This window comes from Tachypleus tridentatus, chromosome 4 (genome assembly GCF_004210375.1).
Source record: "Tachypleus tridentatus isolate NWPU-2018 chromosome 4, ASM421037v1, whole genome shotgun sequence".
Lineage (NCBI taxonomy): Eukaryota > Metazoa > Arthropoda > Merostomata > Xiphosura > Limulidae > Tachypleus > Tachypleus tridentatus.
In genome coordinates this window covers 50,668,028-50,684,863 of record NC_134828.1, presented here as the reverse complement: position 1 = coordinate 50,684,863, position 16,836 = coordinate 50,668,028, and the positions used below count along the sequence as shown (strand labels likewise).

At 33.0% G+C, this 16,836-nt stretch overlaps 1 protein-coding gene across 1 annotated transcript in view; it reads right to left on the bottom strand.

The window, feature by feature from the left end:
- The window catches only part of Mau2 (Mau2 sister chromatid cohesion factor), a 45,996-nt gene that overhangs the window by 15,232 nt on the left and 13,928 nt on the right, over nt 1-16,836 (bottom strand). Inside the window, 4 exon segments of the mRNA XM_076498440.1 lie at nt 2,491-2,581; nt 5,873-5,946; nt 7,862-7,937; nt 8,303-8,458. Of these exon segments, the coding sequence (XP_076354555.1) occupies nt 2,491-2,581; nt 5,873-5,946; nt 7,862-7,937; nt 8,303-8,458 (397 nt within the window).

Sequence of the window (16,836 nt, the reverse complement as noted above, 5' to 3'; positions counted from 1 at the left end):
GAAAAAAAAAAGAATTTATTGAAATGATAAATCCAACTGCTGAATATACGATATCAAGCATATTAATGGCAAACTATCTAAACAAGTGAAAAAGAACTCCAAAATAATCCAGGCATTCAATTAACATCATACAGAAACTAAGTACAACTTTGATGAAAAATCAAATATAAAATAATAACAAATAATGGTAAATAAGTATTAACAAATGTAAGACAGAAATTTAGAACATTAACACATAAATCACCCATCTTTTGAAAACAAATACAATTTATCAAAAGGTAACTACAACTTTACTAAATCCAAATAACCAATTTTTATAAATTTTCAAAAATTACAGTGAAATCTACAAATCTTTATATTAAACCAACAATAACTACACTTTTTATATCACGTATAGAGATCAAATCAAACTAAGAGCCAAATCCTACATATTTAACTACAAATATCCTCATCAGGTATTGACAAGACACTAGAACAAACTCTTGATTAACATAAAGTTTTTCGATAGAAAGAAAAATAAATATGAATTGTTTTGAGTGACTCGCAAACACCATTTGTCAATACCTTAAATTCAAAAGATTATATTTAAATTTTCAGCTCAAATGATACTTGAAAAATAAAGAATAAACTACGGAAAAAAGTGAATGAACTCATTACCAAACAAACATTGAAGTTAAAACACTACAAGGTGTAACCAACCTTAGTTCCAGAACCATGGCAAGCAGAAAAAAACCCAATATATGCCCCCAACTCTAAATTACCTCTGACTCTTCCCATTCACAATCATAGTAAAGTATCACAAATTCTCCTGACAATCTATAGAAACTATGAATCATGATCTTTTACACCCTCAACTAGCCACACTTACATCACAAAAATCAAACTGCTAGATAAAGCTGAAAAAAAAAACCTACAAGAAATCCCTCAGTAATCATGTTACTAGCAAACAAAAGAAAATGTGCTATATATATTGTAATAAATAAAACAGTCTACATGGAGAAACTACAAACTTAACGTCAAATTGGCCTAGATTTGAAAGTTAAATATAATCCTACAGAAAAAAAGGAATGTATAATCACAAACATATAAAGATACAATTGAACATTTCAAGCTATTACTATAAAACAAAAGCAGATGATTACATGTATGTGAATTGCTATAAAATTTTCTCACATGGTGCATCAGATATAGATTTTCTTCTTTACCATACTCAATACAAATATTCATTTATCTTTGTTAAAACTACATGTATCTTAAAACATTTGCATCAATATTGTTTCCAACTCCAATGTTAACAAGGGATTCCAAAGTGTATGTATCTAGATTTCATTTTGAACTAAAATTAGTTTTATTACTGACTTATGGTTTTTACAGAATTAGTTTGAAAAGTATACATAAACCCATGTTTAATTGTTTTTTTATTTATCAAAACCAGTTTCTAGGACTGTAAGCCTACAAGAGTGAATTAACATAAATTTGTTTAATTTACTAATTTATGTTACATGTATTTATTAATCACTACTCTCATTTTATCATCATATTATTTGTATCATTAAAATAATCAACAAGTTTTATTTCTGGGCTGCTCTTTCTGCTGTCTACTTTCTGTAACCTTGCTCAACAAATTACACACACAAACACATATAAAAAAAAGAGCTACAGCAATGTTTTAAAAATAGTGTATAAACTTGTCATTAAAAGATTCAATAAATATTTATTCTGTGATGCCACACTCAAAGTAAAACATTAAATTTTAAGACTGAAGAAAAAAAAAGTGTTTTCATCTTACCTAATAAAAACAAATATAGTGTGAGTCATATTGGGACCACAGAGTTACATAATGTGTGATATCAGATCACAGTATCCCTTTGTGGTGGATATCAGCATCATTCAATAAAGATGATGCTACATACTTGACCTCAAAAGGTGCATCTTAAGCCATTTCTTAAAAATAAGATATCCCTTAAACCTTGAAACTCTGAAGCCTGAAGAAAGATCTGTATGTTTAGTCTCATTTTGTTATGTTATTCAGTTAAAGGGAGGAAATTTATTTGTAAGATTCAGTCAGGTTTTCAGTTATAAACAACACATGAATGGTAAAATAATAACATAATTCACAAGGCATATACAAAATATCAATGGTAAAAGAAATTGTCTTTAAGTTTATTTGCCAAACTTTTACATTATTTCACACTTTGAGGAACTTTCAATTAATTTAACATTTACTTGCCTTAAAAAAATAAAAAAAACTACAATAATACAAAAACATCTATCAACCAAACTTGTAATTCATGAATACATACAATATAAGTAACATATTCATATTATAGAATAATAAATTTTAAAGCCTAAAACAAGTAACACTAAAATTCTGCAGGTAGGCCACTCTGTTGAATAAATTAGTAAAGCAAGTCCATTTGAAGAAAAGAATAATCTGAATTATTTTGTATATATGTAGTTAATGAAGCTTCCAGGACTAAAGTTACTTACTCTTCAGCTTCTCAATCTGCATAAGAGCTTTATCAGTGTATTTTTGGGCTTTGTCCATGTAACCTGCTTGCATTGAGTGTAAAACTGTAACCTAGAAACAAAAATATCAACATACACATCTTTATTATAATAGTTGGATATTACATTGACTTTTGTCATCAAAGTGTGTATGTATCAAAACACACATTTCAATTCACCATTTAAAACTAGTCTCATCTGAGCAAGAAAGTGCATATGTGATGATCAAAGTCTAACAAGTGAGTAACTTGAAGTACATGGATTCTACACATTATTATTGGTAAATCTACGTCTTACAAAGACTATAAATACTGCAGCTGCTAGAAAAATACTACACATATTTCTCAAGCAATCATTAAAACTAATTTGTAAACACATTTTAAATTTATACCAATCTGTTGATGATTTTACCTTTATGCTGAATATTTCTAAAATTAAGTCAACTTAATCATGTAACAAAACTAATATCAAAATAATCATAGCTTTCATGCAAAAAAGTTCATAGTTTAAGTACATTCTTAAAACTAATTTTTCAACAATAATCAGAAATAAGCCACAATGGCATGGTGGATTTATGTTGTTTCCAAATTCTCACAATTTGAAATAATGATTAAACATACTTTTCAATAATCTATGTTTATCTAACAATATGGATTACTGGCAGTAAATCTTAAGCTTACCATACAGAAGGCATATAGTAAATATTACCAAACTTTTGATTCTGAAAAATTCACTGAATGTTTTTGTAGAATTCAGAATGTAATCCTCTTACTATAGAAGGCATCTTTTCTCATACAAATACACCTGCACTCTGCACAATGCTAAAACACATTTTCAACTAACAATCTATGTCAAAATGGGTATTGCAAATTCATGCATGGTTATAGACTTCACAGACTGGAAGCTTTGTCAAACCAGTTAAGTTGTGGGTAAACAGAAGAGGTGATACTTGTGTAAACAAGTTACATTTAAGGGACTGTTTTTATGAACAACCACAACATACAAATCACACACTGTAAACTCATAACAAATACTGCATGTATCTTTTCAGAACACATTAATCTTGCAATTATCGTCACTACTCAAAATCCTGAGGAGACAAATGTATAGCAATACTAAGCAGTATTGAACAAGGTCCAGTTATTATTTTTTGAATTTGTTAAACTAAGCAAGTTTTAGCAACCACAAATAGTGTATTACTAAAACATGTTTATTGACTTGTATCTAAAGTTTTTATTATATTTGAATGAAGTTCTATTTCTCCATAGCTCCTTAGCTAACAATGGCAGTAGTATTGTTAGTTCTCCCTGGAAAACTACTTCACCCATTTAAGGAAGATGACATGCAGGTTCACTCATATATTCCATGTTTTCTTAGTTTCTAACATGCATAAATACATTTACTTCTTTGGCTACATTTCTGCAACCTAGAGAAATTAGACATACATTCTGTCAGTAACATTCATTTCTATTACCGAAAATAAAATGTAATGAGGGAATTCCACAGGTACCTTAACAAAGTGAAGTTAAATAGATGAGTAGAGTTCATAAACAAAAATATACTTTGCATTGCACACTAAATAGACTTTTACACACGTTTATGAACAAATATACACTGTATACAAAAACTTCACAAAAAGGAAGTCCATGACAAGCTATATATATTGCACAAGTGTAATTTTATAACTTACACATCACAGATAGCCTATTGTGTAGCTTTGTATTTAAATTCAAACAAACTTACACAAGATTACATTCAAACATATCTGAATGTACTTTAGTAGCACACAGTAGAATTTGAAAATAAACACATCAGTAATGTATACAATAATCCAATTACAAGAGAAAAACAAAAAAGAAACATGACAAGAATGATGATATAAGTTGCATGTTCAGGTTAACCTGAAGATGACCTAAGAAGGTCAAAACATTGTTCTGTACTTTATTTTAATTAAAGTGCTAATAACCAAACCAGCTGTCTTGAGAATACATTTTAACTGCATATACATTTTCTTTTGACTTGTAACCTACCTTTTATACATACCTTCATCCCTAACATTACTAATGGATAGTACACATGTTCACTGAATCTTTACTCAAGATTTCTGAAGAATAATTAAACGGATGAAAAGAAAAAAATTCACCTTTGAATATTTTAAATGGATTTTGGTATGGAAACATTATATTATACGAGGGCTGTTCAAAAAATACGCGGACTGACGTCATAAAACAAAATGTACTTTATTTAGAAGTTACATGTCTGGGACCACTTCAAAGTAATCTCCTCCCCAATGCACACACTTATCCCAACGGTGTTTCCACTTGTTGAAACAGTCCTGGTACGCTTCTTTTGTAATGTCCTCCAGCTCCTTCGTCGCATTTGCCTTAATCTCGGGAATCGTCTCAAATCTTCTTCCTTTCAAGGGTCTTTTGAGTTTGGGGAACAAGAAAAAATCGCAAGGAGCAAGGTCAGGTGAGTAGGGGGGGTGGGGAAGAACAGTGATCGAGTGTTTGGCCAAAAACTCACGAGTTCTGAGGCACACATTTCGCAGCAACGCGGTGCATCTTCAATTTTTCGGTCAAAATCTCGTAACAAGATCCAACTGATATCCCACACTCTTCAGCAAGCTTCCTGACAGTCAGACGTCAATTTGCCCGCACCAGGGTGTTGATTTTGTCGACGTGTGGGTCGTCAGATGACGTGGAAGGACGTCCAGGACGCTCATCATCTTCAATGGACTGTCGACCATCCTTAAAAACGTTCATGCCACTTGAAACATACCGTACGCTTCATAGCAACATCACCGTAAGCCGTGTTAAGCATAGCAAAAGTTTTAGTCGCAGATTTTCCAAGTTTAACACAAAATTTCACAGCAAGTCGTTGCTCCTTCAGGTCATTCATTCTGAAATCTGCCAAACGAAAAAATCGCACTTCACTTAAAACCACGTAGCTAATACACAAATCAAGATATCTGCAATCGGGAAATGGCGTCGTAATCAGCTGATCTGTGCGAACCTGGCGACACCTAGTGGATTCCCCTGGAACCAACTGGAGCCGTGCAATTCAAACAGTCTGAGTATATTTTGAACAGACCTCGTATGTAGCTTAAGGCATTTTACACTAAGTATATGTTGAATATATTTCAGATTTGAACAACCTCACTGTCACATTCTTAAACTCATACACATTTGACCTGGCTGCTATTTTAATACAAACAGAGCACACTAATTTGGTGAAAGCAAAAAAAATTTTTTTTTCAACCATGAGAATTATGTATGTGAAAAACATTACAAAGAACTGAAAGTAATTTTAATATGATGACTTTACACTCAAAACAAACATGTTAACTAAAGTAAGAACTCACCAAATAAACCAAAACACACATGTGTTCTTTTGGCATCCACTGAAACATATCTCCTGGATTGGCTGGCATTAACTCTTAAAAGACAATGCACAAATATCATGCAATGTATGACATCTCAACAGTACAGCAAATTTGACAGTGATTCTGTTTCCAAGTCCAGAGACTTCACAGAAAAAAAATTATAATAATTTTGGATAAAAACCTGCTTTAACATTTTTCATATAACTTAGTACCTTTGGTGTGATAAAATAAAATGCATTTTTGTGCAAAAAACTCTAATAATACTGAGAAAACACATATCACAGTGGCATTTATTTAACACAATAAATTACACTATGTCCTCCCTCTGATGTAGTAAGTAAACAAATATAAATTCAGAAAATGTACATGGAAAAAAATAACGAAAGGTTATTGAGGATCATTCACCTATTTGCTCTCAAAAATAGTTCTCCAATCTACCCTAAATGTAGCCAATCACGTCATTACACATGTCCAACAAAAACAAAAAACAAGTTACAAACTGACAGGTAAACATTTTACACATTTCTAACTCTAAAATAAAGATAATTTATGCCTAAAATAAAATAACCATTAACAATATTTTAGTAAAGATTTCTTAACCAGTCATAGCCATCACCTTAAAATCATAGCAAATAACGTCTATGGCAATAGCTTCCAAATGCATTGGAGATATCTCCCCCTACCAGATAAAATCTAAACACTGATGTTAAACTAGCCAGTAAACATGGAAAATCAATTAAAAGTGTGAAGTTGAGTGTTTACACCCACAACATCTCAACTCCTACTGCCTTTCACTGTCTGCAACTAGTTGTGGGAAAGCAGTTACCCTTTGAATTTCTTACAATTCCTGAAGTGGAAATGAAACCATTCTACTACTATTTCTCATATTTTTACTATGCTTTTCTGGATAATATTATAATATTCATTAATAAACTAGAAATTAATGGTCACTAATCCTACAATTCAAAAAATTTCTTGCACTGTTTTATATTTGCTGACTAATTGAACACAAGTGTTTGGATTTGACCTGCTAGATGGAATATCCCTATTGCAATAGAGAACTATTATCACAGACATTATCAGCTATGACTTTAGGGTGACAACGACGACTGAAATTGGAATCTTTATTAAAATCTTGATAATGCTTATCCTATATTTTACACACACAGATATATAAAGCACAACAAAATAAATTTTGTGTTTCATAATATATGTAACACATAAATACTAATAAAAAAATTAAAATTTACAAAAAAATGCATAGGTTTGTCATAAAATCTACGAAAGCCTATGACAGTGAAAATTATATCAAGTCAAATCATAACTGATATCAATGTCATGCATACTGTTCATATTAATAATTTTCCATACCCATTTTTGAAGTATCAATACAACAAATGTAAGTGATATTCCCTTGAAAATTACAGAATAAATTTATTACCCAAACTACCACATACCTTCAGAAGACCATAAAAATTTAGAACTAACTAACTAAAATATTTACTTGTATATAAAAACTTTTTATACACAGGAAAAAAGAATTTTTAATTTCTAAATTCCTGGAAAGAGTTGATCTAATAGGACAATAAAATGAGAAAACGTCAACTCTTTAAATATGGGGATTTTTAAACAATAATAATATTGAAAACTTTATTATAATGATTAATGTGCATTATATAAAGATTATTCCTATAGTTACACAAAATCATGTTAAAAATGTAGTAGTTATGAACATAACATTATCTCATGAGTATTTCCATTATTTAATAATTTGATTAATATAACAGCCATCACTTTAAAAATATAAACATGTCCAGACAGAAACACGGTACAAATTTTGTAAGAAAATATGAAAAAAAATGTATGAGCCTTATTTCATTTACATTTTAAATAATTTTCTTTGTTCAACAACAGAAAACAACTAACCACCATAAACAATAACTAAATTTTTGGTCTTGTATTACTTACCTTCATCAGTATGTAAAGAAGTGATGGTCTGTATACCTTGCTGAAGTTGCTTTAAACATGGTTTTACACTCTTCACCTAGTTAGAGTATGAACTCTTAAAAATGCATACTAAAATAATTCTGAACTTTTATCTTGGATATTAGAGCTACACATATTCTACTAATCTTGAATTTGATACCTTTAAACATATTGTCAAATAGAAAATTAAATATTTTTTAGTGATGAATCTATTCAACAAATACATTTTACACTACACTAAAATTTTTACTTAATACAAGTTTTCCCACTAAAAGATAAAGTACAGCAGTTGAAATCAAGTATTTAAAATACTAATTAATGTGAAATAAACAAGATCAGCATTTTTCTTTTACAATATATATAAAAATTTTTAAGTGATAGAAACTCTCATGTGAGGAACCACTTTAAACTGTTTATGCTTACCTGACCAGCAGTGAGATAGTGACACACTTGAAGAACTAGAAAAAAAACTTTCAATGCTTCCTTCTGCTGGGTGGATCCCTGCCATGCCTCAACAAGTTGACCAGCCAGTGTGAGTACTTGATGAACCTCAGTCAATTTCTTATCAATCATTAAGAGCTGTGAAAAGATAAAGTTACATCCACTTTCTTCTTACTTACAAGGTCTATCAATGAAGTTTAATACCTTTTACATGAAATGTTTAACAGACATAACAATGACCCAAGAAGGATTTTCTAGTTACAGAAAATACAAAAAGTATTTGCACATCTTTACTTCATTAGAAACATTCAATGTTTTATAAACCATATTTTACTTTTAAATTATTATTCAGAGGCTGCTTCTAATCATTAATAAGAACTCTTAAAATACATGCACTCATATGCAGCAAATATTATAATAGAAGCATTGAATCATTTCAATAACAGTATAAATATACATCAGTTAAAAAAGTAAATGGTCATTTGTATACAATACTACAGAAAAGTGTTAGGACAAACCAAAAATTAGAATTCAGGCTACTTTTAAAGAACAATGGAAGGTAAATCACAGGTAAAATATACACATTTTCTTCATATATCATATCTATATATTTAGTACAACAAAAACTCGGTGGAAGTGCCCAAATTTGGCAAACAGTTAATATTTTGGGTATCTCCCTTTTGCTTTAATAATTGCAGACAATATTTTAGGCATAGTTGCAAGACATTTAATCAAAGTTTCCTTTGGGATTTTACTCCAAATGTCTCTAGTACACTTCCATACAGTTTCTTTGGAAGTAACTTTTAATTTGTGAAATTTCTCTGATCTATCAAATCCCAGATCTGCTCAAATGGATTGAGAATGGGAATCTGTTGGTACTATTGCAACAGTTGAATGATTCCAGATGCTTATTTTTAAGTAATTTCTGAATATGATAAATGAGTGTTTAGGGTCATTTTCTTGGTAGTACAATCCTGGTACCAACAATACACAAATCACTGGGTATACCATGACAGATCAGTATCTGATGGTATTTGCACTGGTCCATTATTTCATCTATTTTGGAAATGTTTCTTGTTGCCTTAGCAGAAAAACACCCCAAACCATCACACTGCCTTCCAAATGCTTCATGGTAGGTTGTACGTATTGAGATAAGTATCTTTCACCTTTCTTCTGCTGGACGTACAACCTATGCTTTGAACCAAATATTTAAAATTTGGACTCATCCATCCATAACATCCCTTTCCAATCATCAACAGTCCAGTTTTTAGTACTTTTTAACAAATTTTAGTCTGTTGACAATATCTGGAGATTGAAGTAAAGGTTTCTTAACTGTTATGTGACCAAATATCCCACTCTCATTGAGTCTTCTTGATACTGTAAATCTGGACTCTTCTCTCATTTAGTACATGGTCATTTATCTCATGCTTGGGATCAGTAGGCTGCATAAGCTAAGATACCTAACATCAGCATCATTGAGTTCAGGTGTTTTGCCTCCTCTTCTTTTCACATTTTCAAATTTATTTGTCTCAGTTTCACAATCTAATGTGTACTTGACAGTGTTTGGAGAGCATTTCAAGTGTGCAGCAATTTGTCGGAGAGTCCAACCAGCATCACATAAAGCTTTTATGCAAACTCTCTTCTCTACTAACAATTCTCTACATTTTTGGGCTATGGCATGACAACAAAATGCAATATATATTGTCAGTCACTGTTTTTATCAAGGATTATATGAGAAGTCCTATTAAATTGATTTCTTCTAGCATATACCAGTACCACTTGCTAGTTGCTAGCTTCTTTCTATATAATTAAAACTCTGTACAGAGTACCATGACAATTATTTCAAACTCTAAATTTGATCATTATGTTCATTCAAGCAGAACTTTTACCACATGTCCTTGGGTACAAGTACATGGGAATTCTAAGGAATGGTAAGTATTCTCACCCTGGCTCATTCAATTGTCAACAGGGACCACTGAAGCATGACCAGAATGTTGAAATTTATATTCTGTAATAGTATGGAAGAATTAGGCACATGAAATGGAATGAATGACAAATTATTCTCTCATTCTAACATATTTGCACAGTACTGTACATTAATTACATTTGACATTATTTGAAAAAGTACAAGTATTTTTAATAACAAGACTTATAAATACTGCAAATTGTTTTTCACTTTTTGTAATCAAGATGGAAATTTTTTTATTTGCCTGCACAAAACAAATGTATTATTTTACATGCATATTTGCAAATATTTGTTATTAAAAGACCTGTATGTGACTGCTCCTCCAAACCTGCCCAAGATGACACCTTTTAAAAAAAAATTAAACTTTGTACATGTTAAATAAATGGGAAATTATTGTTCTGTAATGTATGTTTTATGAATCTGAAGAGAGAAAACACATTAATATACATTCAACTGGACTTTCTACCATATTAAGAATGTTTGTGTTAGTGAGCATTCAAAAACTCTTTCAATTTTACAGTAGCAAATTATACAAAGTAAAATAATCTTAACACTAACAATAAAAGTTATAGCATTTTTTTTAAATAAAAATAATTCAGTAGCTTCTCAAGGCCTTCCATTTGCTCAAAATCTTTAAATATTCCAGGTCACCAAGTCAGGAAATATTAAGATCTTACTGTAAAGTTGGTATGACAGAATACCATTCACTGTCATGGACAATAGTCTACATGTTACTCTTGTTCCTTTTTCAGGAGAGTTCTGATATAGTTTGTATGGTAGAAAGGGCAAACATTTTATCACTCATCCAGACTTTCACCTCATTTGAAGTTTATTCATCTAATCTGAATGTTTTCAAGAAGAGTATCCAGGTTTTATTGACTTTTATACAAGACTAATTGTTACCAGTTACATAATTTGGATGGATGGAGTTTCTTTTCATTTGTGTGGTTCATATCCCACTATCTTAGTATTACTCCACTTTAAAAGTGATTCTCTCCAATATGATGAGCTATGACAAGTTGATCAACAGTACAACGCCTTGCAGGTCCATCATGTTCATGAATTCTTATGACTATTGGTCTTTTTGTTTCTGTACTTTATTACAGCCCACATTCAGATTGGGTTATTTTTTATGTGGTGTTCCTGCTCTTGAATGCATCTTCAGCTAGTTCCTTGTTCACTATATAGTTTGTATTATGCTTCAAATTCCAAAATACATTTTAAGTTAATGTTTTCAATTCCTTTAAGTATTTGTCAGAGGTCTCTGATTTGGCTTTATAAATCAATTTCTTTCACTTATTCTTAATATTCATCCTTCTCATCCATGGATTCCCTGAACACTTAAACTTATGTGATCATACAGGCTACTAAAGATGACAACAAGAGATTTCAAATTATTCACACTTATCTTAAGCTTATCTGTGTATAATTCCATGGCAATAAAAAAAACAACTGGTAGTTACAGCTATCTTGGCACAGGTTTTCAATAAAAGTGCATTCAATTAAGAATATATAAAGAATCACTGTAATATCTCTCAATGTAACTGTTTTAATAAATTCGTAATATATATATAAAAGCATAATAATAATAATAAAAAACAAAATAACTAGATACAATGATAATAAAAGTAGGAAAACTTTAAGTTGACACAACACTTTGGGACTAAACCTATCTTTAGATGATGTCTGTTACAGTTGTACATTCAGAACACATTTTGAATGTTACTAAAAATGTATCAGTAGGAGAATGTGTGAAGCATAGTTCTAGCTCAGGGGTTCCCAATCTGTGGGTTGCAACCCCCCAAGGGGGTCGCGAAGCCTTGGCAGGGGAGTCAAGTAGCCTTGTTAGAAGTAGATGTCTTGAGAACTGTAAGCCAAAATTATGATTTCATATATATATCATCTGTGTTTGCAAAACTTGTTTTGTGACCAATTTCACCAAAGGTCACAAATAATGCTATTTATAATAAATTTTGATAAACATGTAAAAGCATTTCCAATGCAAAAATGATTTTTTGGAAAATGTCATTTAAATTCAGTTGTGAGTGAGTTGACAAGTTTCATATGTTCAGTTGCTGGGGAAAGAGCCAAGAAGAGTGGCAGGATGAATATAGTCCATAAAGTTAGCATGAACAAGGGTATCCTGAAGGTATTGACTGTGCCTAAAAGAAATAATAAGCTGCAAATACCCTTAGTGTATTAGTTTGAAGAATGTGAAAGTTGTCCCTGAAAAGTTTAGTGATTTGAGAGGACACAACTGGATGACAAGGTATAATTAAAGTAAGGTTATTACCTTCTGTCTTTTGTGACAATGTCTCCAGAGTATTCTTACAAGGTTTATGACTAGCTTTAAAGAGAGCCTTTTGTAAGGTTTGTTCAGGATAGCCTCATGAAATTAGCTAAGAATTGCCTCATGGTTTGCATTCCAATAGCTTTGAGGCAACTCTCACTTAACTGCAGATTTTAATGAGGAATGCACTAATGCATGATGACATCATCATGTTACAAAAACCCTCCACCAATAGGAGGATGACAAAAAATGAGCAGTCAAAACAAAAAAGTGCACTAATAGTGGGAAAGACGTGGGAACATGTAAAGAGGAAAAAAGCTACTGGAAATATATTTTCAAGTAAGGAAAATATTAATTTTTGAATAACTCACTTCCACACACAGAAAAGATAAAGTCTCATACTAAAGTGGCAGAGGGGATGGTGCAAAATTTTACCAATTGGTCTCCCTCCAGAAAATGCTAAAGTCCATCATGTGTGACACTTGATTGCAGGAGCTCCATTGGAGCACACCTGTGGTAGACTACATCTCTTCTCAACCAGAGTTTAATCTTGCCTAGAATGTTAGGTAGGAAAGGTCAAATGACCCCTAAATGTTGCAGGGACAGACAGAAAGAGAACACGACCATTCAAGGACTTTCATACAGACTCATTATATGCTCATCTTGGCTCAAATGGATAGGATCTCATGTTATGTTTTAGAGGGGTAACCCACATTACGCTGACAATGACATCACTGCCACACTTTTCACCGTGCTGTGCTAAGCCAAAGTGGTAAAGATTCTCCTTGGCCTACATTCCATTAGTTAGGAACTGGTAGTAATAAAGATCTAACATGCTTTACTTAACAAAAAAAAACAAGATTGTTCCTGGCCTGCCATTCCAGTAGTTAGGAACCTGCAAGTAACAAGGGTCTAACATGCTTTACTTATGTAGTGGGGGCTTGAGAATTTGCACTGGAAAGACCTGAAGAATTGTCCAGATCCCCACTGAACCTTCAACTGGAAAGGTCTTTCACTGAAAAAAGTGAAAGAATGCATGATATTCTTGAAAACCAGCAGGCATAAGCAGCCAAAGAAATGGGCAAAACATTTCTCTGGTGATGACTTTTTCTATGATAGTCAATGGAATAAGTACAGTTTGTATTGGACAACTGAGCATATATGTATATCATGAAAATACTTCAAGTAGTCTTGCAAAGCACCTATTCTTGCAGTGGGCACTGCAAAATCTTGATTCAATGTAATTTGTGGGTAAATATATCCTGGGAGGCAACACCAGCCACCTGGAAAGATCCTGAACAATTAAAAGGGGGAAAAAAAGGCAAAAACACTCATTTAATGATGGTTAGTTCACTGAAGAATGATACAATTAATGAGCAATAAGGGTGTGGGGTGTAGTCTAGATGCTAGCCTAAAGGATCTCATCCAATGGTTAACACAAATGGGCAACAAGAGAATGAGCAGGGTAACAAATTTTATGTGAAGAAATGTGAAATAGCCTGTGGAAATCCACATCCATGGATGTATATATCAACTGGAGACGTTTATGGACACATTGTGTTAGGGTAGGAGTCCTTGGAAGCAGTAGGATTTTTACTTAGTCTTGGGATAGAAACAGACAATGACCAAAAAAAGGGGGAAGTGCATAATAGTCAGTCTGGATCTGAACAATTGTAAGGGTGAGAGAGAAAGAGAAGGAGGGAGAGAGGAGCAAAAGTGCAGTCACCTTCCAAAGAGCCAAAAGGAGAGAAAGTGCCAGAAGAATGGCGAAGAACAGGAGCCCCAACATGCATTGTTCAATTGCTGTGATATCTTCCTCATTCAACAATCCTCCTAAAGTAATAATTGAAATATGTCCTGTGTCTTCATTCAGCAGTAAATAGAATTCACGATAACTTTATCATCACAGGTATGTCATCATGTTTCTGGACTTACATTCAAAATTTAACTATTATTTTATGAATATATGACAATAAATTTGTTATCAAATTGTAATTTATAAATAAAATTTTTGTATTATACATTAATTAATTTCTTAACTTAAAAGTAAATATTTTTAAAAAATTGTTAAATATCGATTTTTTTGTCCCATGGTATGTGGTCTTCACGTTAGAATTTATTATGCCCATAGTACAATATCTATAGTTCCTCATGAATTAGAAACTCAAATTACCAATACTGAGAAGCTAAAAATATAAAATAAGTCTTCTACCTTTTCTATTTGTAGAGTTATTACTACATTTATCAAATTCATCACGATAACTCAACTCTTGCATTTTTTAAAATATTTGGTTGTGTGTGCTTACTCCACCCAACTACAAGTTTATGACCAATCAAAAGCAAACTTGATTTTTGTTTGCTCTTCCCAGCCTTTATAAAGTGTTAAACTGTAAAATTTTTCTTTCCATCAAAAGTTTGATGAATGGTAGCAAGTCAAAACGAAGATTCAAAATGGGATTTTTCTTTCCTACACAAATATATCTTTGCTAGTAAGCTGAATAAATTACAGTGGAATTCTGTGATATTAGAATAGTAATTTATAATTTTTTGTCATTTCAAAATGTATGCATAAAACCTACAATTTGTTTACAGACTCCATATACCTCGATGAATGAGGCTTAGTCTGCCTGGTCCAGCTTCCACCGGGGCACGCAGGTAGGGTGGCATCGACCACGGCCAGTCTCTCTCAAAAGTATAGGAAAATGATCATTGCCTAGTGTATTATTGTCAAGCCTCCATGAAATATGGGAGAATAATGAAGGGGAGCAAACCGAGAGATCAATAGCAGTAAAGGACTGACTGGGTGCGTGAAAATAAGTGGAAGAACCAGTATTGACAAGAGAAAGATTGTGATGAGAGAGCATGCACTCTACAGCCCTCCTATCAATAACAGCATTTCCCCAGAGGGGATGATGTCCATTGAAGTCCCCCAGAATTAGAAAGGGAGAGGGCAACTGTTCAATGAGAGCATTAAGGTTTGATTGATCATGTCTCTCCAGGAGACAGATAGAGAGAACAAATAGCGATGGTATGAACCAAGGAAACAAGGATGGCTACGGCCTCCAAGGATGTGTTGAGTGACAAAGACAGAGTGGACACATGCTGATCAACCAATAGTGCCACCCCTCCATGTACTTGTCCATCACACAGCCTGTCATTTCTGTACAAAGAAAACTGCCGAATGGTGACTGTATCAGCAGGTTTTAGAAATGTTTCTTGTAAGAAAAGACATACAGGATGGTAGGAAGCAATCAGTGTTTTGATATCATCCAGATTAGAATGTAAACCTTGACAGTTCCATTGTATCAAGGTGGCCATTTTTAATGATGGGTAGGCGAAGTGGCTGGAGAACCCTTCTGTTTATGACCACGTCTTTTTTCCTTACTGTCCTTATTCGGAGGAGGTCTATCGACCTCCATGGATCCTGCCCTGAGTTGATTGGGCAGGTCTTTGTTGTTGGAAGGGGATTCCAGTGACTGAGGATGCGAACGAATGATTGTTTTGCATCTTGGGGTGGGAGAAAAAGATGTATCACAAGAAATACCTGTATTTGAAACTGAAGGATGTGGATCTTGAGGTTTGTTGGAATGTATGGGAGGAACAGAGATGTGTGTAGAAGTCAATTCATCAATCTTTTTAACCATGGAGGTCAAAAGGCTTTTCATTTGTTTTGAAAAAATTCTCTTGGAGGCACAGAGAGATCTGTCTGCACTCCCACTGTAGTTGTGGAGCGAAGTGCAGCAGCATATGTCCGAGATGGAGTGGCGGACAGCAATTTCAGAGCCTCAGGATAACTAATGTTATGAGTCATTTTTAAATGCTGCACCTCTTTTTTCTCCAATCATTTTGGGCAAGAACGAAAATAGGAAGGGTAAGAACCATTGCAATTGATACAATGTGGGTCCGTGTCACACTCATAGGCATCGTGGTCCTTGCCACCACAACTAGCACGTGTCAGGGAAATATGACATGACGTCTTTGAGTGGCCGAACCTCTGACATTGGAAACATCGGAGAGGGTTTGGAATGTACGGCCGTACCCTGCAAATTATATAACCTGCCTTGATGGTAGCAGGTGTATGTGGTGATGTAAATGTCAAAACAAGGATATTTGTCAGCAGTGTAACTCCATCTTTGCGAGTAGAGATGCACCTCACTGCAGAAACTCCTTGAGTGGAGAGACCGGCGAGAATCTCTGACTCAGGGACATTCTTCAAATCCCTCTCAACAATAACTCCTCCCAATGAATTCAAAGTAGCAT